The sequence below is a fragment of the Colletotrichum karsti genome (genome assembly GCF_011947395.1).
Source record: "Colletotrichum karsti strain CkLH20 chromosome Unknown Scaffold63, whole genome shotgun sequence".
NCBI lineage: Eukaryota > Fungi > Ascomycota > Sordariomycetes > Glomerellales > Glomerellaceae > Colletotrichum > Colletotrichum karsti.
The window spans coordinates 200,182-226,035 of NW_024065963.1; the positions used below are offsets into that span (position 1 = coordinate 200,182).

General features: G+C 52.6%; 7 protein-coding genes across 7 annotated transcripts; 4 read left to right on the forward strand and 3 right to left on the reverse strand.

Annotated features, from left to right (window-relative positions):
- Positions 1 to 258: 258 nt before the first annotated feature.
- CkaCkLH20_12677 (uncharacterized protein) lies at positions 259 to 655 on the forward strand (the record flags this gene model as incomplete). The annotated part of the gene is made up of 2 exons (XM_038895390.1): positions 259 to 526; positions 579 to 655. The coding sequence occupies 2 exons, from the start codon at positions 259 to 261 to the stop codon at positions 653 to 655; spliced, it is 345 nt and encodes a 114-aa protein (XP_038739339.1).
- A 247-nt stretch (positions 656 to 902) lies between these two features.
- Positions 903 to 3,617, reverse strand: CkaCkLH20_12678 (uncharacterized protein; the record flags this gene model as incomplete). The annotated part of the gene is made up of 1 exon (XM_038895391.1): positions 903 to 3,617. The coding sequence occupies one exon, from the start codon at positions 3,615 to 3,617 to the stop codon at positions 903 to 905; it is 2,715 nt and encodes a 904-aa protein (XP_038739340.1).
- A 658-nt stretch (positions 3,618 to 4,275) lies between these two features.
- Positions 4,276 to 5,727, reverse strand: CkaCkLH20_12679 (amidohydrolase; the record flags this gene model as incomplete). The annotated part of the gene is made up of 1 exon (XM_038895392.1): positions 4,276 to 5,727. One exon carries the CDS (start codon positions 5,725 to 5,727, stop codon positions 4,276 to 4,278), a length of 1,452 nt encoding a protein of 483 aa, XP_038739341.1.
- Positions 5,728 to 6,670: 943 nt separating this feature from the next.
- On the forward strand, positions 6,671 to 8,551 carry CkaCkLH20_12680 (uncharacterized protein; the record flags this gene model as incomplete). The annotated part of the gene is made up of 1 exon (XM_038895393.1): positions 6,671 to 8,551. The coding sequence occupies one exon, from the start codon at positions 6,671 to 6,673 to the stop codon at positions 8,549 to 8,551; it is 1,881 nt and encodes a 626-aa protein (XP_038739342.1).
- Positions 8,552 to 9,421: 870 nt separating this feature from the next.
- On the forward strand, positions 9,422 to 10,003 carry CkaCkLH20_12681 (short-chain dehydrogenase; the record flags this gene model as incomplete). The annotated part of the gene is made up of 1 exon (XM_038895394.1): positions 9,422 to 10,003. The coding sequence occupies one exon, from the start codon at positions 9,422 to 9,424 to the stop codon at positions 10,001 to 10,003; it is 582 nt and encodes a 193-aa protein (XP_038739343.1).
- Positions 10,004 to 10,596: 593 nt separating this feature from the next.
- On the reverse strand, positions 10,597 to 12,290 carry CkaCkLH20_12682 (ammonium transporter mep2; the record flags this gene model as incomplete). The annotated part of the gene is made up of 4 exons (XM_038895395.1): positions 10,597 to 10,942; positions 10,996 to 11,673; positions 11,825 to 12,144; positions 12,198 to 12,290. The coding sequence occupies 4 exons, from the start codon at positions 12,288 to 12,290 to the stop codon at positions 10,597 to 10,599; spliced, it is 1,437 nt and encodes a 478-aa protein (XP_038739344.1).
- Positions 12,291 to 22,195: 9,905 nt separating this feature from the next.
- On the forward strand, positions 22,196 to 24,281 carry CkaCkLH20_12683 (uncharacterized protein; the record flags this gene model as incomplete). Its single annotated transcript, XM_038895396.1, has 3 exons — positions 22,196 to 22,286; positions 22,347 to 22,728; positions 22,790 to 24,281. The coding sequence occupies 3 exons, from the start codon at positions 22,196 to 22,198 to the stop codon at positions 24,279 to 24,281; spliced, it is 1,965 nt and encodes a 654-aa protein (XP_038739345.1).
- Positions 24,282 to 25,854: the final 1,573 nt, after the last annotated feature.

Genomic DNA, 25,854 nt, shown 5'->3' on the forward strand with positions numbered 1-25,854 from the left:
CTTGCACCGATCAACCTACTTACCATCCATGATCTCGGTGTAGGTAAGGTAGCCAAGGTGTGGTCGGTGTGGAGTGGGGCCGATGGAGGGGTGCGGGGCGGACCTGGACCCCGACCGCCGCTCGCGTGCAGCGCAGCCCGCTAAGCTCCACTAAAAAAATTCCCAGGCGGTCGACATTTCGATTTCGATCTCGTCCATCGCAATCCCCCAATCCTTTTCCTCCTCGTCACGACATACCACCCCGCGACTACCTTCACGATGCCGTCCGTAAAGACCCCGAACCACCGCTCCAAGAACAGGCTCGCCGCCCAGGCCAACAAGGCCAAGAGGGTGCGCCAGAAGAAGTCGGAGGAGAACAAGAACAAGATCGCAAAGACCGACTCCATGCGGGGCGCCCGCCCCGGTCTGCTGCCCACGAGCGGTCCCAACGCGCCCCTGAGCAAGAAGAAGGCCAAGAAGCTGGAGAAGAAGATGGCGCATGCTATCCGGAGGAAGATGGCGGCAGAGGGCGAGGTCGAGATGGCTGGTGAGCATGCTGTCTTTCTGTTGGGCGAGAGATCGAAGCTGACGGGTCACAGATGTGGAAGAGGACGAGAAGGCTGGCGAGGAGGAGAAGCCTGCCGCGGCTGATACGGAGATGGATAACATCCAGTGAGCGTCCGTGGGCTGCAGGTATGGCAAGCGGTTTTGGTGCTAGTCTGGAGGGCATGGGAAGGGATTCACGGGGAGGCAGATATGGCCATGCTTCGTGAGTTTGTCACTCTTCATTTTCCTGGTCTATGAAACAACTGAGCTAACCTCTCCAAGTCTAGAATTGCAGTGCGCGAGCGGATCCAGCCTGAAATACACACGAATTGATACCCAAATAAAACACACTATTCCCGCACATGAACGTTGTTGATTCACAGGTCTTCCTCCTCATTGTCCGAAGAGTCGGCCGACGTCAGTACGATCTTGGGCAGCTCGCTGTCTTCCTCCTCGCTCTGGTCCGTGGGCACCTCGACCAGGGGAACCGGCCGGGAATCTTGTTGGATGGGGAACTGGCCGGGCATCTGGAACAAGCTTGGGGTGGACGATGTGATGCTAGCCAGCGAAGTGGGTGAGGAAAGACCCGCAGGCGGCAGCTCTGAGCGCGTCATCGACGGGCTGTGTCGCGAGGCCGCAGCAGCGACTGGGCGTTGGGAGGGGAGAGGCCGAGTCGCCGTCTGGAGGTTGATGAGGGGGTTGACGTCGTATTCACCACGGCGGCTGCGAAGAGAGTGGGATGACGGGCTCTTGGGGGCGTCAGACGGGGTAATCTGGGAGAACAGGGGTTTCACGGAGTTGGCGGCGTACTCGGCGCTGTTGGGCTCGGGGGGAGGAGCGTTGCGATCGAAGCTAGTGGAAGCAGGCAGCTCCACGGGCTCGGGCGAGGCGGTGGTGTCGGTTTTGGTGACGTTTCCGAGGGGTAGCGATGAACTGACGGGGACAAGGCCAGTTTCAGGATGAGTAAAAACGTCCTTTCTCCTTGGTTCTCCGAACGGGGAGAGGCGTTCAGGCATGCTGCTGCTCGTTGGCGTGCGAGCCGGGCTTAGAGAGCGCAGTCTCTCTCTCTCTTCGGCGAGGAGCTCTGCTCGTTCCAGCGCGAGGAGCTTGCGACAGGACGCGGCCCAGTCGGAGGTGCTAAACCCGTCTGTATCGCTCGGGAGTGCAGATCTCTCCCATGGAAACCGGCCGACGGGCTGAGGCTTGCATCCGCCGACTGTGGGAAGATGGGGCAGAAGACTGCGAGAGAAGGTTTCGGTTCCGAACATGTTGATGTGGACGCGCAAGGTGGGTCCACAGACGATGCTCTCTGCTCTGATCTCCCTCTCGATGTCGGTGTCTTTGGCGGGATGGAGATGGGCAGGTAGCGGCGCGTTCAGGCCGCCCCAGACGACACCTGTTGGAGAGCTGCTGGAGTTGACGAGGGGAGTGCCGAACCCGGTCTCCCGAGGAGTGCTGGAACGAGCGGGCATTGGCGCGGACAGGTTACCGAACAGACCTCCGGTCGAAGAACTGCCAGAGCTGACGCCAGGCATACCGATCTCTCGAGAGGTACTGGATCGAGCAGGCATCGACGCGGACAGGTTTCCGAAAAAACCTCCGGTCGAAGAACTGCCAGAGCTGACGCCAGAAATACCGACCTCAGCCTCTCGAGAGGTACTGGAACGAGCAGGAATCGGTGTGGACGGGCCACCGAACAGGCCGCCGGTCGGAGGATTGCTGGAGCTGACGCCAGAAGTGCCGAATAGCGAGGAGGATCGGCCGCCGAACAGGCCGGTTGAAGAATTGCCGGAGCCAGCGCCGGAAGTCCAGGGCATCGGGGAGGATCGGCCGCCGAAGAGGCCGGTTGAAGAATTGCTGGAAGCGGCACCGGAAGTGCCGCTGCTGCCGAACAGATTGCAGGTCGAGGAGGATCGGCCGCCGAACAGACCGGTTGAAGAATTGCTGGAGCCGGCGCCGGAAGTACTGCTGCTGCCGAACAGATTGCATGTCGAGGCTGATACCGGCGTCGGGCCGGTGCGCGGTTGTCTCCTCGTCTCGGGAGGATGGTATAAGGACGGCTTCAACATCCTCTTGTAGGACGGCTCATTGCGGGACCATTCCAGAAACGTTTGTCGAGCTTCGCTGATCGCCCTCTTCTGCTGCGGCGCGCCGACAAAGGGCTCGTTGATCTCGGCGCCGAACTCCTCGACTTCCACGGCATCTGTCTCGAAGGACGGGACGTTACCGAAGAAGCGGTCCTGCAGGATGGACTGCCGAAGGATGTTGGACCTGGCGAGCTCGGTGATAATTCTGTGCTCCGAGACCCGAGCCTCTCGCTCGTACAGCATGAGAAGCTTGGTGGTATCGATGCCATTGATGATTTTGGATTGGTTGAGGCGGTTGGTCTCGGGGCCGGACTGGTCTCGGGGGGCGGTGAGGACGTTGCGAAGGACGGTGTCGATTGGAGAGCTGAGGGCCGAGCTGGAGGGGGTGTTGAAAGGGGTGCTCGACGAGTCGCTGCTGTTGAAGGGGGAGCGATTGGACGGCACGTCCTCGTTGAGAAATCTCATGTCGCAAGGTCCGTCAGGGCGGCGACTGTGAACAGAGACGGGCGAGAACAAGCCGCCAGATGGAAATAGGCTGGCCTGGGGCTCCTTCTTCTTTCCCATCTCTCTCGAGATGGGACTGGACGGAGTCATTGCGAACGGCTGGAAGGTCGACATGAGCATGTCGGTGGCATCCGACAGAGAAACGGACTCGTTGAACTCCGGCGCCAAGGGGATGCCGTCGATGCGAGTCCGAGCCTCCGAACTATGGTCGCGGGAGAGGATCAGATGACGGAGGGAATGGATTGCATCGTGCCAGCCAACATGGTACGCGGCTTGATCTCTCGTGTCTTCCTGGAAGGGGGCGTGGCTGGTGATCTCCAAACACAGCAGCTGGCAGATGTTGTCCAGGATCAAGTTGGTGTCTTGCTGAGTGGTGCCGCTCGGCATCCTGCAGCTGACGATGAGGCGATCATTGGTAGGTGCTGCATGTTGAGCAACGTCTCTGTGCATGCCGCGGTTGGGGATGGGAGGAAGATCGGGAGGCAGGTTGATTTGCGTCATGATGGGTGTTGAGGGTGCTCTTGGTCTTGTGGTTGTGGTGCGTTCTTGATGGAGCTGCAGGTGTGTTGTGGATGAAGAATTGCGAGACAGACTTGCGGATGCAGTGATGCTTTATGGGTTCTGAGAGATGCTTGATGGTCGGATGCTCTGCCTTGGGTTCTGAACGTGAGTGGGGGCTTCTAGATGTCTGAGGCAGATGTCTTTGTTGGTGAATGAGACCATCCCAAGCGTCACGGGCAGCGTCCAAAGGTTCTTGTAGGTATTGCTTCGCCATCCAAGACAACTTTGAAGTAGGCACATCTTTTCAACGTTCATTTCTGAAAGAGATGTTCCTCTTCAGGCGGTGAGAAACCTGGAGATCAACTGATGTCGTGATCCGTAAAGGAGCTTATGCTTTGGGTAGATGTTGAAATCATTCTTATCTTGAGTTGCCTTTATTACTTGGAATCTCAAAGACACTATCAAACAAGACTCTCATTTACTGGAGCCATTGGCTAGGACAGAGTGGAATGCTCAAAACTAAGCGGGCATTGTGATGTTTGTCGCATTGGCCCAAGTCACAACCGTCGCGTCTGGTCCCAGATTTCAGCATACCATACCATCCCGAAAACCTTTGCTTAGAATCGAAATTTGAGCTTCAAGTTGCTCGCATAGGCATCTAAATGGATGATGATGATGCCTCTTCACCCCACCATTCTCCCTCCCCCCAAGGTCCAACCCCAGGTCCTTTGAAGATCTTACCTCCTTTCCACACCCAGCCAACGTTGTCAATCTTCTGGAGAACCTTCACATCCTCCACAGGGTTCTCCAAGACGCCAATGACATCCGCCTCATACCCGACCTTGAGTTGTCCCGTCTTGGGCGCCTGGCTTCCCACGCTCAACGGCCCGTTCGCCGTCGCTGCCTTGATAGCTTCGAGATTGCTCATTCCTGCCTTGACAGCGGCCTCAAGCTCTACCGCCATGTTGAATCCCGGCCCCGTATCTGTGCCGAGCGCGATCGGGATGCCTTGCTCAATGGCCATCTTGTACGCTACCCCATGGTTCTCGGCGCAGACCTTTGCTTTCTCCCATACATGTTTCGGGAAGCCCTTACCACCGCTGTCGATGATCAAGTCCATGATGAACCGCGTGGCAATGTAAATGGTGCCTTTCTCCTTGATGAGGTCGATGCATTCCTGATCGGCAAACGAAACGTGCTCCACCGTCGTCACGCCTGCCTTAACTGCTGCCAAGATACCAGGCTTGCCGTGAACATGAGCCGCGACGGACCGTCCTAGTCGGTTGGCTTCTTCGACGATGCATTGAAGCTCTTCTGGGCTGAACTGGGCGTACAGCGGGTTATCGTCTCGAGACATGACACCCCCTGAAGCCAAGATCTTGATGCATTTCGCCCCACGACGAATCTGAAGTCGTACTGCTCTTCGGCATTCATCGACGCCGTCAACGAGCATGCTCACCGACGTGCCGAAGTGACCGGGGGTGATCTGCGATACGCCGAGGTTTAGAAGGACGTCTCCCGCAGGCAACGAAAAGACGTCGCCGTGGCCTGCCGTCTGACTGAGACACGCTCCGGAGCTGTACACGTTCGGCCCAACGATGGTGCCTTCCTCGATCACCTTGCTGATTTCACATCCCAATCCTGCGACGTCGCGCATGGACGTGTATCCTCTCTGTAAGGCTAGCCAGCATCCGCGGGTGAGACGCGCGCCGATTGCAGAGGGGTGTTCGGTGATGAAGCCAAGATACGGGTCGCCGTTGCCCGCGTCCTCGGGACTGCCCATCACGAAGTGAGCGTGACATTCCCACAGGCCCGGCATGAGATACGGGACGGTGTAGGATCTGTGGGTTGCGTCGGTGTATTTCGAGGGGATCTCTGACTGTGGACCGACCCAGTCGATTAGTTTGTCCTTGATGACGAGTGCGGAATCTTCGACAGGCTCGCCATCGCCGGGAATCAGCAGGCCTGTTTTTATGATGATGAAAGTTGTCTTCTTTTCGGTGTGAAGGTCTTCATCCTGGAACAGGTCTGAGGGGTATGTCGGCCGAATCACGCCGCCTAAGCTGGTCGAGTAGATCTTGGCTGGTCTTTCAATGAGGCGTCTCGTCATTTTTTCACACTTTTACAACAAGTTCAAGAAATAAACGAGCTAGTTGCAATGATTACGAAGGGTTCGCCAAGTATTTCAAGGAATCGGTGTACTGCATCGATGATTTGAGGGGGCTGACCATGTGTACCGAATAGGAAGGTGAAGTCTGCCAAAAACTGTCAGCCGATAAGATAGAATGTGAACCAGGATTCAAGCCGATTATCCGAGCTGATGTTTATCGACATCAGGTGGTCATCTTTCGAACGGTTGCTGCATTGTAGTGCGCAGCGAACTGTGAGTGTCATCTTGAACTCAACTAAACCATGCTGTCGACCACTCCATCAACATAAACAAGAAGACCATCAGGTGAGGGGCAAGTGATGCTCCCTTTGTGGAGCTCAAGAAGGGCTTCGACGAAATGGGGTGGTTTCCCGATAAGTGACCAATAGTTGAGCTCGAAATTGCTGACACGAGAAATCTTAGAACCAAGCTGGCAGCTAAACCCAGCCAGCAATTGCCAGATCTCTCCGTACGGTACTACTTGGCAACAGCATCAGCAAGACAGCATGTTTCCTGGTCAGTTCTATTATCTTGGTGGGCACTGACTTCTATGTTACTTTAGTTGAAGTCCAAGCCTAGAAAAGCATCGCATCACTAATTCGCGTTCTCATCGCAGCACCCGAGAATCCCCAACATGGATTTTGAAGCGCTTGCCCGAGAAGAAGCCTTAGATCATGGCCCTTCAACATCAAGTCAGAATGAGTCCCCTATACCGGCTTCTCCTACCCAATTAGCATTTCGCACCCAATCGACAGGTCATACGGTTGTGGAAAGTTATCACTACACGCCTCTTGTTGAGAATGACGAGATACGCCTACTGGTTTTGGAGCCATCACGATCATTCAGCGCCCCTTTAAAGGGCTTCCTTCATCATGCGCTCCTTCGAAAAACGGTCGTCGGAAACATGGCGCCCACGTATGAGGCCTTGTCATATGTTTGGGGAAGTAGCGACAGGGTCGACAAAATCATAACCCCTGACGGACCTATGTTCATCACGAACTCTCTACAGTCTGCCCTACGCCAGGTCAGGGATGATGAGTTGCCCCTCTTGCTATGGGTTGATGCTGTTTGCATTAACCAAGCAGACGATGACGAAAAGGCGGCTCAAGTGCAAATGATGGGCAAGATATACTCATCAGCACATCGCGTTTTAGCGTTTCTGGGCAACGAACCCGAAGATACCGAAGATACTTCGTTCTGCATACGAGTTCTAAAGCTTCTCGCCAAGATCCACCGGAAAGAAATTCAGTATTTGGATCCTCGAGTCTGTGAGGCTGCAGAAAAGATCATCAAGCTGCCGTGGTTTGGGCGTGTCTGGGTCATCCAAGAATTCGCGTTGGCGAAAGATGTCGACTTCATATGGGGCAGCACTTTCATCAACTGGACGGTTTTCCGAGATGCGTTCGATGAAAACAAGATGAGCGATCTCATCTGGCATCCATCCACAGGCAGGATGAGAGAACATATCATTGACTCTAACCACTACTACCCAGACGAGTTTGGCCAACATAGAAGCGTCACGAAATTGATGGAAACTCGCCGCCGACTCCAGCTCGATCCGGATCACCCGAGTATCCGTCTGTACAATATGTACATGATTCTTAAGGGGACCAATTTCCAGTCTACCATTCATTCGGACCGGCTTTTCGCACTACTTGGAATGGTACATGATAGCTCGCATGAACTGTTGACTCCGGACTATGGTGTTCCTTTCGAGACGGTCTTGCAGCGATACGGCGACTACATGCTGCGGGATGTGGGATTTGGGCTGTTGACCTGCGCCGGTCTAGGATCTCCAACGTGGAGCGGGCCTTCATGGCTCCCCCATCTGATGGAATCCAGTCTCGAATATGGGTTTGTCAGTCTTTTTGGAGAATTTCAAGCTGGTACCCAGAAGCCTGGCCCAAGTGATTCAGTGGTTTCTCCCAACATCTGCGTGGAAGGCGACGTTATGATGTTTGATGGTATACTGTTCGACGAAATCAGGAACATCGGGCCGGAGTTATCCTACACTGAGGAAGGACGTACGACGTTGTACGATGAATTAGCACCGCAGTGGGGAATATCAATATTTCGGCGGCGTTTTCAACCCGGGATGGAAGCCTGCCACACAGCGCCGGCATTCGAAGAGCTGTGGTTGAACTTCCTGGAGGATCATTATCAACACCGCCTTGCAGAAATTCTGCGGAAAATACTCCTCTCGTTCAACAAACTAGTCGAACCTATTCAACACGATGAGTATCCGACCCACGAGGACCTTTTGACAGTCCAACTGCTAGTCGCCACGCACAGCAGAACGAGACCAGAAGAGGAATATCGGGTTCGATATCATCCTGAGGAATGCCAGTGGGAGTCGGACGACGATGTTGAGGCAGATGAACTGGACAGAGACCCCAACGATCCCATCTACAGGCTGAAGAAGGCGATCTCCTGGTGGACAAGCCCGGAACTGGAGAACGATCCGACTCCCCGGATGGTTGACAAGTACCTCACCTACGACAGGATGGTTCTGGACGCAGGCGGTGGTTTCTACTTTGGCTCAATGGTCCATTCACAGACACGATTTGGCAGCACCATGAGAGGATACCTGGGAAATGTGCCTCGACACACGAGGGCTGGAGATGTTGTTTGTATTCCTATCGGGGGAGATGCACCACTCATTCTGCGCCCGAGTACAGAGAGACCAGGAATGTTTCAGCTGGTTGGTATTTGCTATATTCACGGAATCATGGAGGGGGAAGTATTTGGTCTGGAGCACACGTGCGAAACTGTCAAGTTGTATTGATCAGTACCAAAGCCTTTCTTTGATAGCGTACTGTTTCCAAGTAAACATGCTCTTACCCGCGCGATGATGGACCCAAGATTATGCCGACGTTTCTGATGCTATTGTATTATCAACAGGTTCTGAACTGAGTTCAAGCATCATGCCCGTCTCGTTCAGCCCTACGACCATGCCCCAACCTGGACCCTCTGTGGATCTTATTCGTCTCATCTTGAGATGCCCTCAACACCTCCACTCTGGCCCACAACTAGCAACACATACCTCAATCTCAGCGACTCCGGCATGCACCGGTCAAGCCGGATATCAATCATCATCAGCGCCGATGGTTTAGTGGTAAAATTCTCCGTTGCCATCAAGCAGCGTCGGGGAGCCGGGGGTTCGATTCCCCCTCGGCGCAACATTTTAGTTTTTGAACTCTCAGATGGTTCTACTTTTGCTAACATTACAGCGTAATTGCGTTTTGATACATTTTGTCCGCATTGTAGTTACTCAAGCAGTTGTAAGAGGCTGTCTTGGCTAAATGATGTGAAGTTATATTACTTGTAATGCGACTTTTTAAAGGCCGGGACGGAGCCGATGCGCCCCACATTACCGGAAGCCGTTCTGTTCGGGCCCGTGCCGCTTCTGACCGAGGACCTGCATGTGCTACTTCGACCCCGCTCATCCGATATGAACACGGCGCGGATCGCGCGCAGAGGCAGACCAAGCTTTTCGGAGCTCGTCTCTAATAATGCAGAATGAGGGGAAAAGCTACGATGAGATGAAAAACGCTGCCTGGGAGGGAAGTTCGGGACCGAGAGGCGTGCGTATAACTACCGGTTTGCTCTTCTTTGACACTTTTTCAGCAACGCTTCGGACTGTCCAAGAATCACCATGGCTTCACTAAAGGGGAAAGTTATTGCAGTTACAGGCGCAGCATCGGGCATTGGCCTAGCCACAGCGACACGTCTCGCATCCCTCGGCGCAAGAGTCTCGATATCGGACAACAATGAGAGACTCCTTGCGTCCCTTGCGTCTGAGCTATCCAAAAAATACGGCGAGACAAACGTCTTTCCCAGTGTAGTAGACGTAACGGATCGCAAAGTCGTGGAGGCATGGATCGCCGAGACAACCAAAAACCTAGGCCCGCTCGACGGCGCCGCGAATGTGGCGGGCGTCCTCGGCAGACAGGGCAACGCCGTAAGCATCCCGGAGATCGAAGAGGATGAGTGGGATTTCGTGATGGGCGTCAACTTTGGAGGCGTTCGAAACTCGATGGCCGCCGAGATCCCTGCCCTCCTTGAAGGTGGGAGAACGGGAGGGGCTATTGTCAACGTGTCGTCTGTCGCGGGGAAGATGGGACTGGCGCTCAATGGAGCGTATACTGCGAGTAAGCATGCCGTGGTTGGACTGACCAAGACCGCTGCGAAAGAGTTGGGGGCGAAAGGAGTGAGGGTCAACGCTGTCTGCCCGTGAGTACAATTCTTGTCTTACCGTACTTTGTTTCCTGAGAGATTGGCTTTTGATTTCGAAGAGCAACTCGTCTAGTCGTTATGAAGACGCCGTGTTAATGAGACAGCAGAGGAATGATCGATACACCGATTCTGAGGGCAGCACTGTCGTTGCCACCAACAGAGTTCCCACCTCCGTCGCCATTCTTGGGCAGAGTCGGCCAGCCGGAGGAAGTGGCCGCCCTGATTGCGTTCCTACTTGGAGACGGAGCCTCATATATTACGGGACAGGCCATTGCGGTGGATGGTGGCATCATCATGTAGCGGTTGTCGGCTCGTATGCGATGTGTAGACATCACTTGTCGACTGCTTTCAGTTGTAATGCCTTCATCATGAGACTAAATCAAAAAGACGCGAACTGTTGTGACATCGTGAATTGGTTCACGGAAAACTAAAAGTAAATCTAGCAAGCGAGTGCCAAAGTGGTATCAAAGCAAGATATGAACAAGATTATTATAGATAGTAAGCCCCCTCCCTTCTTTTGAACTGCCGATGTAACAGTCTATGTGTAATTGACAGTAGCCTCCATAGTGATATTAGTTCGTTGTCGTGGGTCGTTTAAACGGTCTTCTCGGGGAGCGAGCTGTGGGCGGAGCTACCGACAGCCTGGTCGTGGCTGCTGCCGCTACCGACAAGGTCGGAGACGTGACGCGTGACCTCGACGTAGTCGTAGGCGAACTCGCCGAGCTGGCAGTCGTCGAGGCCGAGGTCCTCATCGTCGATGTGGACGCGCAGGCTGAGGCCGGGGATGAGGTTGAGCAGGAACAGGATGAGGCAGGTTAGGCCAAAGGACCAGGCAAAACCGGCAACAGAGCCGGCCAGCTGGTAACCAAGTTGGACGTAGTTCTTCTCGATCCAGCCACCGTCGATGACAAGGGCGCCGTCAAGAGCGGCAATGTAGGAGCTACAACATGGTTAACGTGTGGTGCTAAACGGGGTCCTACATGGATGACTTACGCAGCAAAGATACCAGTCAGAACGTTGCCAATGATACCGCCAACACCGTGGACGGCGAAGACATCGAGACCATCATCGATGCCAAGGACGAACTTGAGCTTGGTGGCAAAGTTGCAGCCAATGGCACCAACAATTCCGAAAATGACCGCAGCCCAAGGGGTAACGAAACCTGCACCGGGGGTAATAGCGACCAGACCGGAGATGGCACCGGAGCAGAAACCAATGGTGGACCACTTCTTCTCAAGGCGGTAGTCGAGGAGCATCCAAGTCACACCAGCAACACCCGCGGCAAGGTTGGTGTTGAAGCAGGCCATGACGGCGCGGATGTTCGAGGCAAGAGCGGAACCGCCGTTGAAGCCGAACCAACCAACCCAGAGGAAAACAGTTCCGAGAACGACATGGGTGACATTGTGAGGTCGGTAAGGGAGTCCGTGGAGCTTCGTGTAGCCGGTGCGCTTGCCGAGCATCAGGGAGTAGGCAAGGGCGGCGGCACCGGAGGAGATATGGACGGGTGTGCCTCCGGCGAAATCGAGCGAGCCGAGAGTGTAAAGCCAGCCGTTGGCGTTCCAGGTCCAGTAAGCAATCGGGTCGTAAACGATGGTAGCCCAGATGAAGGCGAAGACCATGGCGGGAAGAATGCGACCGCGGTCTGCGATGGCACCGAGGGCGAGGGCAGGACTGGTTTCGTGTTAGTCGTTGCTTTGGGCAGAATTTGTGTGCGAAATTTGCGACCTGCGTCGCAGCGGGCGCAAAACCTGCACGAGTGCGGCGCCGTGACCAAAATCTCACCACATGCGCGATGAAACCGTAGGTAAGGAGCTCAACTCACGTAATAGCAGCGAACATGCCCTGGTACAGGCAGAACAGAATATCCGGGAGCTTGGTGGAGCCGACGGAGGGCTGGGCAACGACGTCCTTGAGGCCGAAGTTGGACATGTCGCCGAGGAAGACGGAGCCGGTATGAGAGAAAGTCAAGGTGTAGCCCCAGAAGAACCATTGGAATCCCACCACTCCCACACATATCATGGAAATCAAAATGAGTGACAAGGCTGACTTGCGGCGAGCAAGACCTGAGTAGAAGAAGCCGACACCAGGAATCATGAGCAGCACGAGTGCTGAGCAGACCATGATCCAGGCCATGTCGCCTGACTACACGTGGGCATTAGGCAAATCCATAGAACGACTTCCGCGATAGTGCTCACCTCGTAAAATACATTGAGGTCAGTGACGCCGGTAGAGTATCCGGCATCAGCTGACCCCTCAGTGCCATTGTAGGGAAGGGCGTAGAGAGACATGTCGAAGGTTGTGCGCCGGCGCGAGTGCGGTCTGTAGAGGTTTGTTGCGCTGGATGGAACCTCAAAAGCGTCTCAACTCTCGCCTGGACACTTGTCCTCGTAAGCCTCGAGCAGATGGAATGAGAATGGAGGGTCACAGGAAGGAAGAATGAGAATGTTGAGGAAGAGGGAGGAGACACGGTTATGAGGCCGGGCCGGGGCTTGTCAAACCAAATGATACGCAGAACATAATCAGCGAGACTGGGGCGTCACTTCGGGGCTCTTGGTGAGCTGGCCGATATTGCGCATGCAGTATCTCTGAATATGGGACGTCCCCGAACAGGGTAGGGATAGGCAGCCAGGGAACTGGCGCGGGAGAGATGATGAAGGGGGTTCGAAGAACGAAGAGATGGGACGGGGAGGATTCTGATTGCCCAGTCCTCTATGCCGGGAAGACCAATAGTGCAGGGCCAAGGGGTGGAGAGGAAAGCATAAAAAAGGGCGTGAGGGATTCGAGGTGTAGGCTGATGAGAGGGTTTCTTGGATGAGCTTCCCAAATCCTTCATTCTCTCCGGAAGACAAGCCGGACATGTCTCTACGCCGGCGTGGCTGCGTGGTGGTGGTACAAGGCCGACTTGTCGCGACAGCTTCATGGACGCATTCCACGAACGTCGACTTGTACACCACATGCCTGCAAACCCATGCTCGTGTTCCTTGTCCGATGTCCCCAGGCAGTCTGGTGTGGATCAGGAAATATGTGGGAACTGATAAGGGATTTGGAGACAGGCCGGGGGTTGATGGCCGTATCCTTGGGCCGGGGGACTCGGATGGAGGCTAATTCAAGCCATTCCACGAAGCCATGTCGCTTGGCGGGCTGGGCCATTGAACGTTGGCTCATCCAACCCCGACCGAAAACACTATCCGCTGGGCTTGAAAGGTTTCAGTCGCGGACGCTTTTGAAGACGGAATAAAGTGTTCGCGCCAAGACGTGGCTTGTGCTTCGTTGATCCCCTCAGATTCCCGTCTGTGGAGGAAATCGGGATCCATTGTCCATACGGAGTACGGATACAGAGGCTGGGTAACCATCCATCGTCCGGTGTTGCGAATTGTTTGTTTATTTATCGATCGGACGGAACCTGGGAGGAAAACGGCAGGTAGCCATCGGTCTCTTGAGCCGCAGCGCAGGGTAGTCCCTCGGGGCATGGTAATAGTCGACATAGAATGTAACATTGGCGACCAGGAAAGAGTTTTTCATCTCTGGACGCCCGTTTGGCCGGACAATTCAAACGTGTTGGCCCAAACGACTGCAAGACCCGAGACAGCCAAGGCTGCAAAGAACAGGCGATCAGGACATTTGAGGTTGAAAGAAAACGCTGAGGCATGCCACGCCACGGCAACGCGCGACAGAAGCGTATTACTGAAGCGAGGCCTCAATGTCAAGTGTTTTGTTCCCCTTCCTTGCGGGGTGCTTACTTTGCCGTGGACGCCAGCTCTACCTCTCAGCGGCAATGTGGGGGTTCGACTTTGGGACAGACAAACACCACAAACATGGCCGTGGTTCGGGACAGATAACCCGGTTTCCATTAGCCTGCGCGTCAAGATCAAACTTGAGAGAGGCCCTTCTAGTCGGCCTTTTGCTGGCTCTTCTCTTAAGATGAACGGATGAGCGACGCTTGTCCATGGGTCCTTGTTCACAATGAATCGACCCACCAAACAGAATCCTGAGTACGACCGCCTTCGAGAAGGCTTCTGATCAGAGGATTCTAGACGGGCCGACGATTGGCAGAATGCCTGTCATCACGTCGATTCCATCTCTAGCACGAGCGCTTGTCTGCGGAAGGATGCATGCGACCGAGCGGTACGCTGTTCGGCAGGGCTGAGATGGTTTGCAGGTCTTGTAACGCCACAATCTCGTCTTTGGCACCGACAGTGATACAACGTGCCTGGGTGTATGTTGTGTGTGATGCTGCCGGTATCTCCCAGGGAATCAACCGACGAAGTCAGCCGAAGGAACGCTTTTGATTGCCAGCAGATTCAGCATCCCGAATACCAAGTCCGATGAAGCAGCCACAAACTTCTATGCTTGTCAAGCGAGAAGGGACAGGAGCACCCGCCGTTGAGGTTTGACAAGACTAGCTTTGCGCCATCCGTTGAGCTATCGAAACGCCCGTGTCGGAAAAAGCAAAGAAGACGGAGTCGATTATGATAAGCCTGCGTCCAGGAAACTGACCCTGTCTCCGGTTGTGCGGAAAGAAGCAACGACATCGGACAGCTTCTGTAGCGATCCCGGTGCACAGATTTCGAGAGAAGCAACACCGATGTCGCAGGCCGTTGCTGCATCGTGGGCTGCAACTTGGGTGCTGAAGTTAACCGCAGTCGAAGCTGGTCGGGTTAGAGGGAGGTGTGCTGTGTCCAGACAGTGGGGTGAAAGGTCCCGATCCAAATTGCACAGCCCACATCGGGAGCGTGGCTAATTACTGAGCGAATGGAACACGCATGCATGCAGGATCGCTGAGGGCCACGCGGAAAGTCGTTATAAGCCCCTCTCGGCGCCGGTGAGAAGAGACCGAATCGCTAATCTGAGCTTCCATCCATCGGAGGGAGCTGGATGTGGTGATGTCGGAGTCCTGATGCGGCAAGGTGGGTTATAGGTGAGCATGACCGGGGTTGGTTCCGTGGATTGATTTGATTGCGGGCCTCGGCCTGAGTGATGCGCGTAGAAGGTTGAAAAGATGGTCTTGTCCTGGTGTTCTTGTTGGTCTCCTTCCGCTACTGCGCCGCAGACTCAAGTGTCGGGAATCCTTCAGGTCCACCGATAGATAAGACGGCGGCGCAGGCAAACGGTCGGAGGAAGAGACAGCTTGTCGTAAGTAATTTGAATGCCTAAGAGACACCTCTAATCGCATCTGATATCCTGATGCTGTCGATTCTTGGAGCTTTTGTTGGATCTTACTCGAAGCCATCAGTATTCTAGTCCATGTTTCTCATCGAGCTGAAGGAATAGTCGGTGGCTGCGGCGTCTTGGGCGTCCGTCACTCGGCTGAAAGGAGCGCCAGGTGGACGACTTCACCGTTTAGGAGCCAATTGCGCGGTTGTGTCTCACAAGAGGTCGACATGTCGTCATGTTTGCCCGAATGGAGCATAGAGTAGTCGAGCCAAGACGCGGGAGCTTCCTCTCATTTGTTCTTTGAAAATCGTTGGCGTTGCGGGATGTGATGGTGGATGTTGAAATGATGGATCATGGATTGACGGCATGAGGTGGGCTGTCTTTTTCCCCCCGGCAGCCAAGGCCGAGACCCAGACCCAGCACGGGGCAACTCGAGAAATGAAGGTGCATCCGAGGGAAAGGAACGCTAGAAAGAACATGCTCTATTTCGCTCCATTCTTTCCTGCCTTGTGGACATGAAATTTCGAGGAATGAGGTCGACCTGAGTGACGGCTTCCAATGTGAAGCGATGGAAAAAAGAGAAAGAGCAACTCCACTGCCACGATGCCATTTGGAGAAGCTGCAGTCGGGTCCAGTGCGCCCTGCTGTTGCCATTGGAAGCTGCCTTATTGGCCAAAGCTTCTTATCTCTCGGCACGGTGGATCCTCGTCTTTTTAGCGTCATCTTGGCAATGATAAGGCCAGCCGGGGTCCACTCTGACCAACCGCACCCCTGCTCGCCATGCAATCATGCAAGGGTCCCCCCATGCTCCTCCCCTTCTCGACTGCCTGAAACGGGGGTCACACTTGACGGTTAACTGTCAGCATGAACGACGTTGATCCTCCTTACGTGACCGTCTTTCGTCTTTATAAATCTGCATCTGTTTATAAGGCAAAGCATCAAGAAAGTATCAAGATTGACTCTCACTTGAACTAGCGCTCTTGGAGCTGATGTTGGCTAGGTTGAAGATCGAATTCATTGGACTGGAAATACCATCGTCGATTTATCTCATGTGAACCTCAAATCAAACTCATTCCACTGCTGACGCCAGTCGTCTTACACCCCTACCGTCTCATATCTATCTGCATCCCCGTTTCTGTTCTGATTCGTCCTCGTCCCCGCCCAGCTTCCACTGCATAAGCCCAGACAAAAGGACGGAATCTGCTCTGTTCATCTTGAGATAGACATCTGATATCGATATCAGAGATACGCGGCCACTGATTACCTTACATCTTTCTGGCGCTTTCACTGGCTGTGTGTTGGCATATCTCTGCTAAGTTGGCGACTCATTGTGCTCTCAGGGTCAATCTCGTCCCCCGCCTAACCCCAGGCCAGCAATTTCACCTTGACTCATCATCATCATGTTCTTTGGTAAGATAGGCCCATTCATGGGAAGGGATCATTGAAGTTCGTTTGATGACACCAGCAGTCTTGCTTGGGATAGTCAACCAACTTACCGTGCACGATGTGACATGAGGCTAGAAGTGGGAAGCCAAAGACTCCTCCGCATTATCCAGCGGCCGCACAGAGCTTTTAGGCTTCTTAGATCACACCTGTTCCTGCTTGCCGTCCCGTCAATCTGGTCTCGTCCCACCGTCCTGCGTTCTTGCGGGCGTTCTCGACCATCCATGTCTTAGCCGCTGCTGGGGAAGCGCCATTGAACCAACTCTTGCCGTGTTCAAGGCGCTCATTCGTCCCTCACGTGCTTGCGGGCGCAAGCAGAACGGTCAACATATAACATCATCGTCCGCCTCTCTTCTCACTCTTCCTTGGATCGTCCGTCTGCTGTTTCTACACCCGTGAGAGACTGAATAATTCGCGAGTTGCATCTTACCTCCGGCCGTACGCGACAGGTACACCTGACCGGTAACGAAGAGTCGATTCAACAAGTTCTGTGACCACCGGGTTACCATTCAAAGCGATATATCGAAACGACATTCACGCAAATCTTTATGCTCTCATGAAGCCGTTGAAGGAAAGTGGCGTATAATACTCATCACACATTCACCACGCTTTATCTGAGCATGGAAAACGTCAAAACTCAAACAACATCAACTAGACATCGGCGGTTCAAAGGAAGCACTGTATGACAGTAACTTTGGAAACATATCTCTCTAGTCCATCATTTCGAACCCATCGACGAGTACCGGTCTAGTCTCCGTGAGCATGTAAAGGAACGAACCAGGGTCTCAGTCAACTGAAAGACCGCGACCATTGTCAGCCATGCTGTTGGATGTGAATGCTGTAATGATTGAAGTCCGGATTTTGAAAAAGCTTGCCTCGGGAATCACGATTGTTCTTCTTTGCAGATGAGAATATTGCTGAGTCAACTATGGTTGGGTAAACCCTTATTTCTTTGGATACGCTAGAGGGAAATGGTAGCGGTCTAGCTCTTCGCATAAGTTGAAAGCACGCAGCCACTCGAGTTTGAGGAAGACTGAGAATGAGGGCCTACTATGATTGTAATGGCCCCTTAGATTCACCTCTCGAACAATTGAGGTGACATCGGCGCTCAGGACGGATCAGTCAACGTTTCGACAAATGGTGTCAGAGGTTCTGAAGTTTTCGTACACGCTGAGCAATGGTCCACCTGAGCCGGCCACTAGGCACAAGGAGCTTTTCAAGGATGATACCGTTCAAGAACCGAAAGCTTCAACCCGAACGAGGTAGCTCCCCATCAAAGCCTCCAGTTACAACATGACTGACGAATCTAGTCCCCCGGTGCCAGTTGGGTCTCCCGGCTTCCGCAGCTGAACGAGTCTCAGGTTGAGCGAACTGACGAGTTCTACCACGATCGCTTACGCTCTTTGCAGGCCGTAGACAAGATGGTCGATCAAGTCATAACTCGCCTAGAGTCACATGGAATTCTCAACACCACCTACATATTCTATACTTCAGATAACGGATTTCATATTGGTCAACATCGACTTCAGCACGGGAAGAAATGTGGGTATGAAGAAGACATCAACGTGCCTCTGGTCGTGTGCCGCCCGGGGATCGCAGAGGGAGCAACCATCGATGTTCCAACTTCTCATCTTGACCTGGCACATACATTCCTCAATATTCTTGGACTTCCACTGAAGGATGATTTCGACGGTTTTCCCATTCCACTGACTGCGGAAGATTCAGTTGCGACATCGCGAGAACATGTGAGGTCGAATTTTGGGAAAAGGATGACCCAAACGAATGGGAAACATAGACCAGTACGTTGCGTGGATGAATAAACAATGGCATGGAAGTGCAAGCCTAGGTAACGACTTTTGTTCCTGAAAGATGACGTCGGGTTCAACAACACCTACAAAAGTCTTTGACTCATAGGCGACAGTTACAATCTCTACTACGCGGTCTGGTGCACCAACAAGCACGAGTTATATGACATGAGTGTAAGTCTATGACTATAAACACTCATAATATTCCAGCGTCTGCGGTCTGGCTAACTTTGCTTGCAGACCGATCCGGGTTAGATGACAAATTTGATTGGACCTGAAAGCCGTTCTATCTTAGGCGTTTCTACCGTAAAGGTCTCAACTCGATTGAACGCGCTGCTCTTCGTTCTGAAATCATGCCAAGGAGAAGTCTGCCGTCAGCCATGGCAGGCGCTGAAGCCTGGTGGGAGCGTCTATGGCCTTGCCGATGCTCTGGCCGCCGAGCACGATGACTTCTTTGACGTTCAGATCCCAAGAGTATCATTTTCGGCGTGTTTAAGGGTCATATTTTGAATGCGGTGGGATCACAGTGTCGTGGAGAATGATGCTTAATATCAACTGGCTGACGAAGATCAATCAAAGGCTTCAACTTAACTTGATCAGCCTGATTGAAGCATTAAACTCTTATGGCCCTCTAGATGTTATCTTAAACTCTTGTTCCACCCGAATTTCGCCTGGGCCGACGGGTGATGTTTGATTCTCCCTGCCGGCCTGGATTGTGACCAATTCGATATCGCTCCTGTTACTCTTCTTTCCGTCCGACCAAGTGTCGTCTTCCGACTCGCTTTGCCTTCGGTTGTTCTGAATGGGGTTGCCGGTATTTTGCAATGATGTAACCATATCGAATCCGCCTCCTGTTTGTGTCCTTCGCGCCGAGGTATGGTTCGCCGGAGCACCAGGGCCGCTATATCCGTAGCCGTAAGAGGCTTCGGCGGAGGAACTCTTGAAGCCGATTCGGAGATATGGACGGAGAGATGGTAAACAAGCAATTATCAAAGCCATGTTTTCGTCAAGGATTGACCATGTTTCTGGTAGAAGGAATTTGTTTAGTCCATATACGGTGTTTCCCCTGCTGCGAGGCTTCTCGGCATTGGGATGAATCTTCATGGGCGAAGGGAGCTTACGGATTAGGGTCAGTGGCTTGAATGACCCTGCGCCAAGATGGATTGTCGAGAATCTAGTCAAGCTGAAAGCCAAATCCACGAATCCCAAAGCAAAAGTTGCGTAAATGCCGATTTTGACCTTCCTTCTCATCTGCAGACCTCTCAAAACGAAGAATGGCAACGTCAGAACTGCGATCGATCAGTGACTTACGTCCATGTTTTGAACGAGGGGACAACCGACTGCAAAGATTGGCACTGAAGTGCAGGGACCACGCAATGTAGAAGATGTTGGCTATGATCCTCATATCACAAAGTCCGGCGGGATTAGATGCAAAGGACCTGCAAGGCGAAGGTTAGCACGAACGTGAAAGGTTTCAAAGTTCATAAAAAAAATCAACATACCAGTTCCCTTCGATGGGCCAGCACAAGAAAAGCTGAACTGACATAGACACAAGGTATCCTAAGACGCAATAGCCGATTGTGACATACAAAGCAATGCGTAGCTTTTTCATGAACGCTGGAAATAGTTGAAGGTAGGTCGCCAACAGGGCAAACTTGCAGAAATAGAGAGACGTGAAGAAAGGAAGTACGCTTGTCCAGATCATCTGCCCGTCCGTAAGTAAAATCACAAACCGAAGACATGACATCCCCGAGAGAAATGCGGGTAAGAGCCTGCCTTTGTCACAAATTCGATCTTGTTGATATCGACATCCCAGTTTTGCAGCGTGTAATCGATTTCTGGACGTAAAGCCCCCTGTGCAGCGAAGATGACCACGAAGATGGCATGTGCCAGTGATCCGCACCATGCTATGACTAGAAGCCCATCGCTGAGTACGAGAGATTGGGACTGGATTCTGAGCCGTAACCAAAGTCGGGCAATGATGAGAAGACCGGCTAGACCAAGAAGTGTCCAAAAGCAACCCTAATAGTCACCAAGTTCCAGTGAACCGATAATCAGTCAAATAACTTCCAATGCAGTTTTCAGGGAAGAAGTATCATGCTGTACATACTAGGACTCCTACGGTGGAAGGAGCCATGATCCGAGCTCGGTGTTGAGGGATGGCAATCGGCAGGAGTTAAGACAGAAAAGTGTTGAAGGCTCCCGTTAACAGCCCTTAGGAGCTTTCGAGAAAATAAAACTCATTTTTCTTTTGTTCCTTCTTGGATATCTTTCTACTTGAGAGAGGTCGAGAGTCAAGGTTAAGAAGAGAAATCCATCGTTCCAGTCCTCATGAGTAGTAATCTGTGAGCTGGGGGAGTGCCAGGAAGACGCACGTCAGGAGGAGGCACAGTAAAGCTAGTATGCTTGGTGTTTCTAGGATCGGATCTGTCAGCTGTGTTCGAATGCAACTCCGAGGCACTGATGTCGCTCAGGAGAACCACTGGCAAGGTATTCTGCGTTCTGCGCCTCATAGTTGCAAGGCACCAAGAGCTGACTGTCATTGTGCCCCCCCTTTTGCTGTCATTCTTGATTTGAAGCCCATTTTGGGTCCCGTTTTGACCTTGCAAAACCTTTTTGTTGGCTCGACGGTCATGATTCTGACATTCTTTCATCTTTGATTGGTACAATCCTCCAATACGGCACACCGTTCATACCATAGAAATTACTGCAATTGATTTCGTGACGAGAGGCGCCAAGCCGATGCGTCGGATTCGCCGGCAAGGAAAGACTCTCGATACGAGGGATTTTAATGTGCTCTATACTTCACGCCATATCTGCGTTGGTCGTTCTCTTAGCGGGGGCTTCGCGTGTAGAAATTGCATGCTTGAAGAAATCTGAGGAGACAGGTTTGCCGTCCGCAATACTCATAGATCGTGTACAAGCGAATACCAGACTGAACCTGTCCCACTTAAATCACCAACCAAAGATCCTCCTAATATACTTCTCTGTTGGTTGGTGCTAGATCTTGCGTTGTCTCCCCTTGTTGGTTTAAACTTGGCAAACCCGCATCCCCCGGAATATCCAATGAACGAACCACGTACATTCAGGGTCGTCTCCCGTCACTGCACGGCACCAACGGACTTTTCTTCAAATCTCGGGACTTTGCACCGATTTGGTAGCTTTATGCGCTTCGTGTTCGACCGAACTTCCGAGCCAGCATACGTCCACCGGAATCATGTTTGACTAAGTTGAGTCTCGGCCGCAGAAGAATGTCGGCCCCCTTACCGGATGCCTGATCTTTGCCCCGGCTGGAGCTTTCCAATGGCACAGACATGGAACAAGGAGGTGGGAATGGTCGAAAAACTCGTTACCTCTGTGAGGTACAGAACAACAGTGCTGGATGGACGACTGAAAGCCTCTTCATGCTGATTCCAGACATACAACTTACAAGAATAACACACAAATGCCACCGCGCAACCGAAAGAGCACTGTCATACTATTAAATCACGCCTCTTAAAGTCCTTCTTGGCCTTCGCCGGTAGGCGTGGGACGGTACTGGGTTATTGCCACATGCTTTTCAACCCCGGTAGTGTCGGTCTCTTGTCATGCAAGATGCTGTCTGTCGTTCCACTTTTTTCAAGGTAATTTCACAGTCATTCGATGAAGTAGATTGCCATGTAACCGAGTATCGGTTTCTGCATTAAATTATATTTCTTGCGCCCTACCCATCCTGCTGCCACTCAGGCGTCGTCGCGTTGCTAACTCTTTCACTCCCGGTAGCCTCATCATCGTAGGTAGCCGACGAAACCATGGCTCGGCTGTTGGCTATTTGGACTGCGGCGCTGTCTATTTCTCACTGGGCAGCTGCGCAAACCATCGTGATCGATGGTGTATCATATGGTAGGCTTTTTTTCATTATACACGCCCAGGAGTCGTTATTGTACGCTAAACATCTATCAGATGCCACGGAAGCGAATATTGCTTCAGTCGCGAACCACTCTCCCGGCAATTTCTTGCCGGAAGAGTCTCAGCAGTTGACAGATCAAGCGCTCGCCAACCTAACAAGACTGAATCTGACCGATATATCCTACTTTCATTTCGACGACTCCGACGCTGCTCAGAGCCAAAAAGCCACCCAAAGACGCAATACCATTCGCTGTAAAACCTTTCCTGGCGATTTCTCTTGGCCTCATGACATTGCCTGGAAGGTGTTTGATCTGCTTCTGGGCGGCGCATTGATCAGAACTGTGCCTATAGCGTCGTCGTGCCACAACAATTTTGGAAACTTTGATCCTTCTCAGTGCCAGTCGATCAACAGCCGATGGAATGATTCAATGCTACAGTACTACCACCCCAAAAATGTCTCAATTGTTGAAAAAGAGAAGCTAATTACTTTCTGCCAGCGTATCCGATCCCACATCTGTTATGAGTCCCCTGTACCAGGGTCTGACTTGCTTACCATCTGGCAACTACTCCGACGACTGTACGATGGGCGGATATCCCGAGTACGTTATCAAGGCAAGAAACGTCGCTCAAATTCAACTCGCCGTCAACTTCGCTCGAACCACGAACATGCGCCTTGTTGTTAAAAACACCGGTCATGACTTTAACGGTCGGTCTCTCGGCGCAGGTGCTTTGTCGGTCTGGACAAACAGCTTGAAGGGACTCCAGTTCTACGAAGACTACAAGGGCATATCTTACAGTGGGCCTGCGATGAAAGTCGGTGCTGGTATCCTGAGCCACGAGCTTTACGAGGCTGCAGACAAATATGGCATCAATGTGGTTGGCGGAGAAGGCAAGACTGTCGGCTTTGCGGGCGGCTACCTTGCGGGTGGCGGTCATTCTCCCCTCAGTCCGTTGTACGGCCTCGCTGCCGATCAAGTCCTCAGCATCGACGTAGTAACCCCCAACGGACGGTTTGTCACCGCAAACGAGAAGAACAACGCCGACTTATTTTGGGCTCTCCGAGGCGGCGGTGGGGGCACCTTCGGCGTGGTCACCTCGTATGTTGTCAAGGCTCACCCAAAACTTGCGGTCTACTCTGTCGCGAGCTTCGCCTTCGGTATCGATGGGGTAACAATTACCTATGAAGCTTTTTGGGAGGCGATACGAGCATATTGGGAGATGATCCCCAACTTCAATGCGCAGGGAAACTACCAGTACTGGTTTATATGGCCCGCTGGGCCAGGGAAGGCCACTTTCGTCATGTCACCTTGGTTTGCACCGAACATGACAGTTGCGCAGGCCACCAAGCTCACAGAACCGTTGTTTGCGAAATGGAAGGCTCTGGGCATTGAAGTTGACCCCAACTGGTCTGAACACTCCACGTTTCTCTCTGCATGGTCGGCGGGTTTCCCAGTTGAACCAGCAGGTTCATATGGAAACAAAATGGCATCGCGTCTCTTTCCCAAGGAAAATCTCGAAGAGCCTGCCCGTTTCAACGCCACATTCGACGCTATGAAAAGCGTCTCAGACCGTGGTGGAAGTCTGATCGGATTCGGTATCACTGGTGGCCCGGGTCCGCATCCCGACAACGCAGTCAACCCTGCCTGGAGGGACGCGGCGATGTTTGTGATATCCTGGGTAACTTGGGATGCTGATACACCTGTTAAGCGTATCGCGGAGTTGAGCAAGGAGTTGACGGATGTTTGGATGCAGCCATGGCGCGACGTAGCCCCGAACTCTGGAGCATATGCCAGTGAGGGCGATGTCATTGAACCCAACTTCCAGCAATCCTTTTACGGCGACAAGTACGAAAGACTCTACCAAACAAAGAAGAAGTTCGATCCTTGGGGTGTATTCTATACCCAGATCGGTGTTGGTAGTGAAGACTGGCATGTGACCGACCAGATTGACGGGTTGCCAACCCAGAACGGCCGCTTGTGTCGTGTTTAGGCAGTCTGAGAAGCTATTCCAGCATAGATAGATGACAAGTTAAGTATGTAATCACTAATGTCTCCAAAAAAGTCACTAGTCACATGCTGCACTGCGAGAATTGATACTGATGTTTCATCGAGTGGTTTTCATCTGTTATGATTTCGTGGTCTTTTGCCATCGTGCAGTCTTAGCGACAAGTACCGCATGTCCACATATCGGTTGCTCGGTCAGACAAGTGAACAGAGACCTTTATTTTGACGTTGCCTTCTGCAATTATTTGTCCTCGCTCATCATGCTTTCCCCGAGTCATGCTTAGCCTTCGAGGTCCTTGTCGGCGATGGGGGGCTGAGGGAGCAAATATCGTCTTTCAATTGCGATGAACATGGTAAAGACTCGACCCGACTGATCAACTCGCCAGGAATTAATCAAAGCTTCAGTTGCCAAGACTACAATCATAGCATCAAGCCTGAATCACCGGCAGACGAGTCAAAAATACCACGTAATTGGGTTCGAGAGCGGATCATCACTCTAATTAAGTCTGAAATTCTCTATATTTCACACAAGCCAACTCGGTTTCACCCGTCGGTCTGGACTGCTCCGTTGAGTTGCGATGAACCCAACCAATATTTAATGTGACATTTACGCTGCTCACTGCCCTCCCTATACCTTCCAAACCACAGGATAGGCGTTCGTTTCTTCAGCTTGCATCGCGTAATCTTTGCGTCTTTTGAGAATCCTGGAAATGAAGGTCGCCACTCTCCTCGTCGTTCTCTGCAGCACGATAGCTTCTGCCGCTATCTCCAGAGTTATCTGCCAAGACCCACCCTCAGAATGGGGGGTACGTTGCGTTGATACTCCATTCAAATCCCAGAGCTGACAGAATACCAGCGAGGTAACTGCAACGGCGACGATAACTGGGCATGTGGTCACCGCTGTGGCGAGGTTGGTCGTTCCCCTATCTTATTTCAGCGTGCTTTCTAACGACATAAATGTCAAGTGCATGGATGAGAACGATCGCCACGGATATGCTGGCTACTGGTAGGTGCATAGGTAAACCCTGAAGTAGTTCACAACTGAGTGCAATGCAGGAGAGAATCGGATGGCCAGTGTGACTGCTACTGCTGGTAGCGAGCCAAATGCTGCGGCCTTGTCGACGGTGCCTGTCGACAAGTTCCTTATCATTTCTCAACTTACTGACTTCTTGTATATAATTCGATACAAGGACGGTTCTGGTATAATCATGGAATATCATATTCTTAGTTCTGCGAACTGTCTCATTAGCCCTGTAATCGGACTGGGCCCCCAGAAAGCGGCAAAGTGCAACGCAATGCAACGCGACCTAACACGTGTGATCCCGTCAACTTGGATCTCTGAACATGAGGTGCCAAGCCGGGGAACTAAGATTTCGCGTGGCTCCCGGACTTACGGTAGCAGTGCATCAACTCTGGCTCTCAATTCAACTTGGACATTGGCCCAAGAAATGTGTCCCGCTGTCGAACGGCCGCCTGTTGTTCATCCAAGAGGCGACTATCTTCACACAGAGGCGAAATTACTGCGTGAACTGCCAAGAACTGACAGACCAGAATACGGT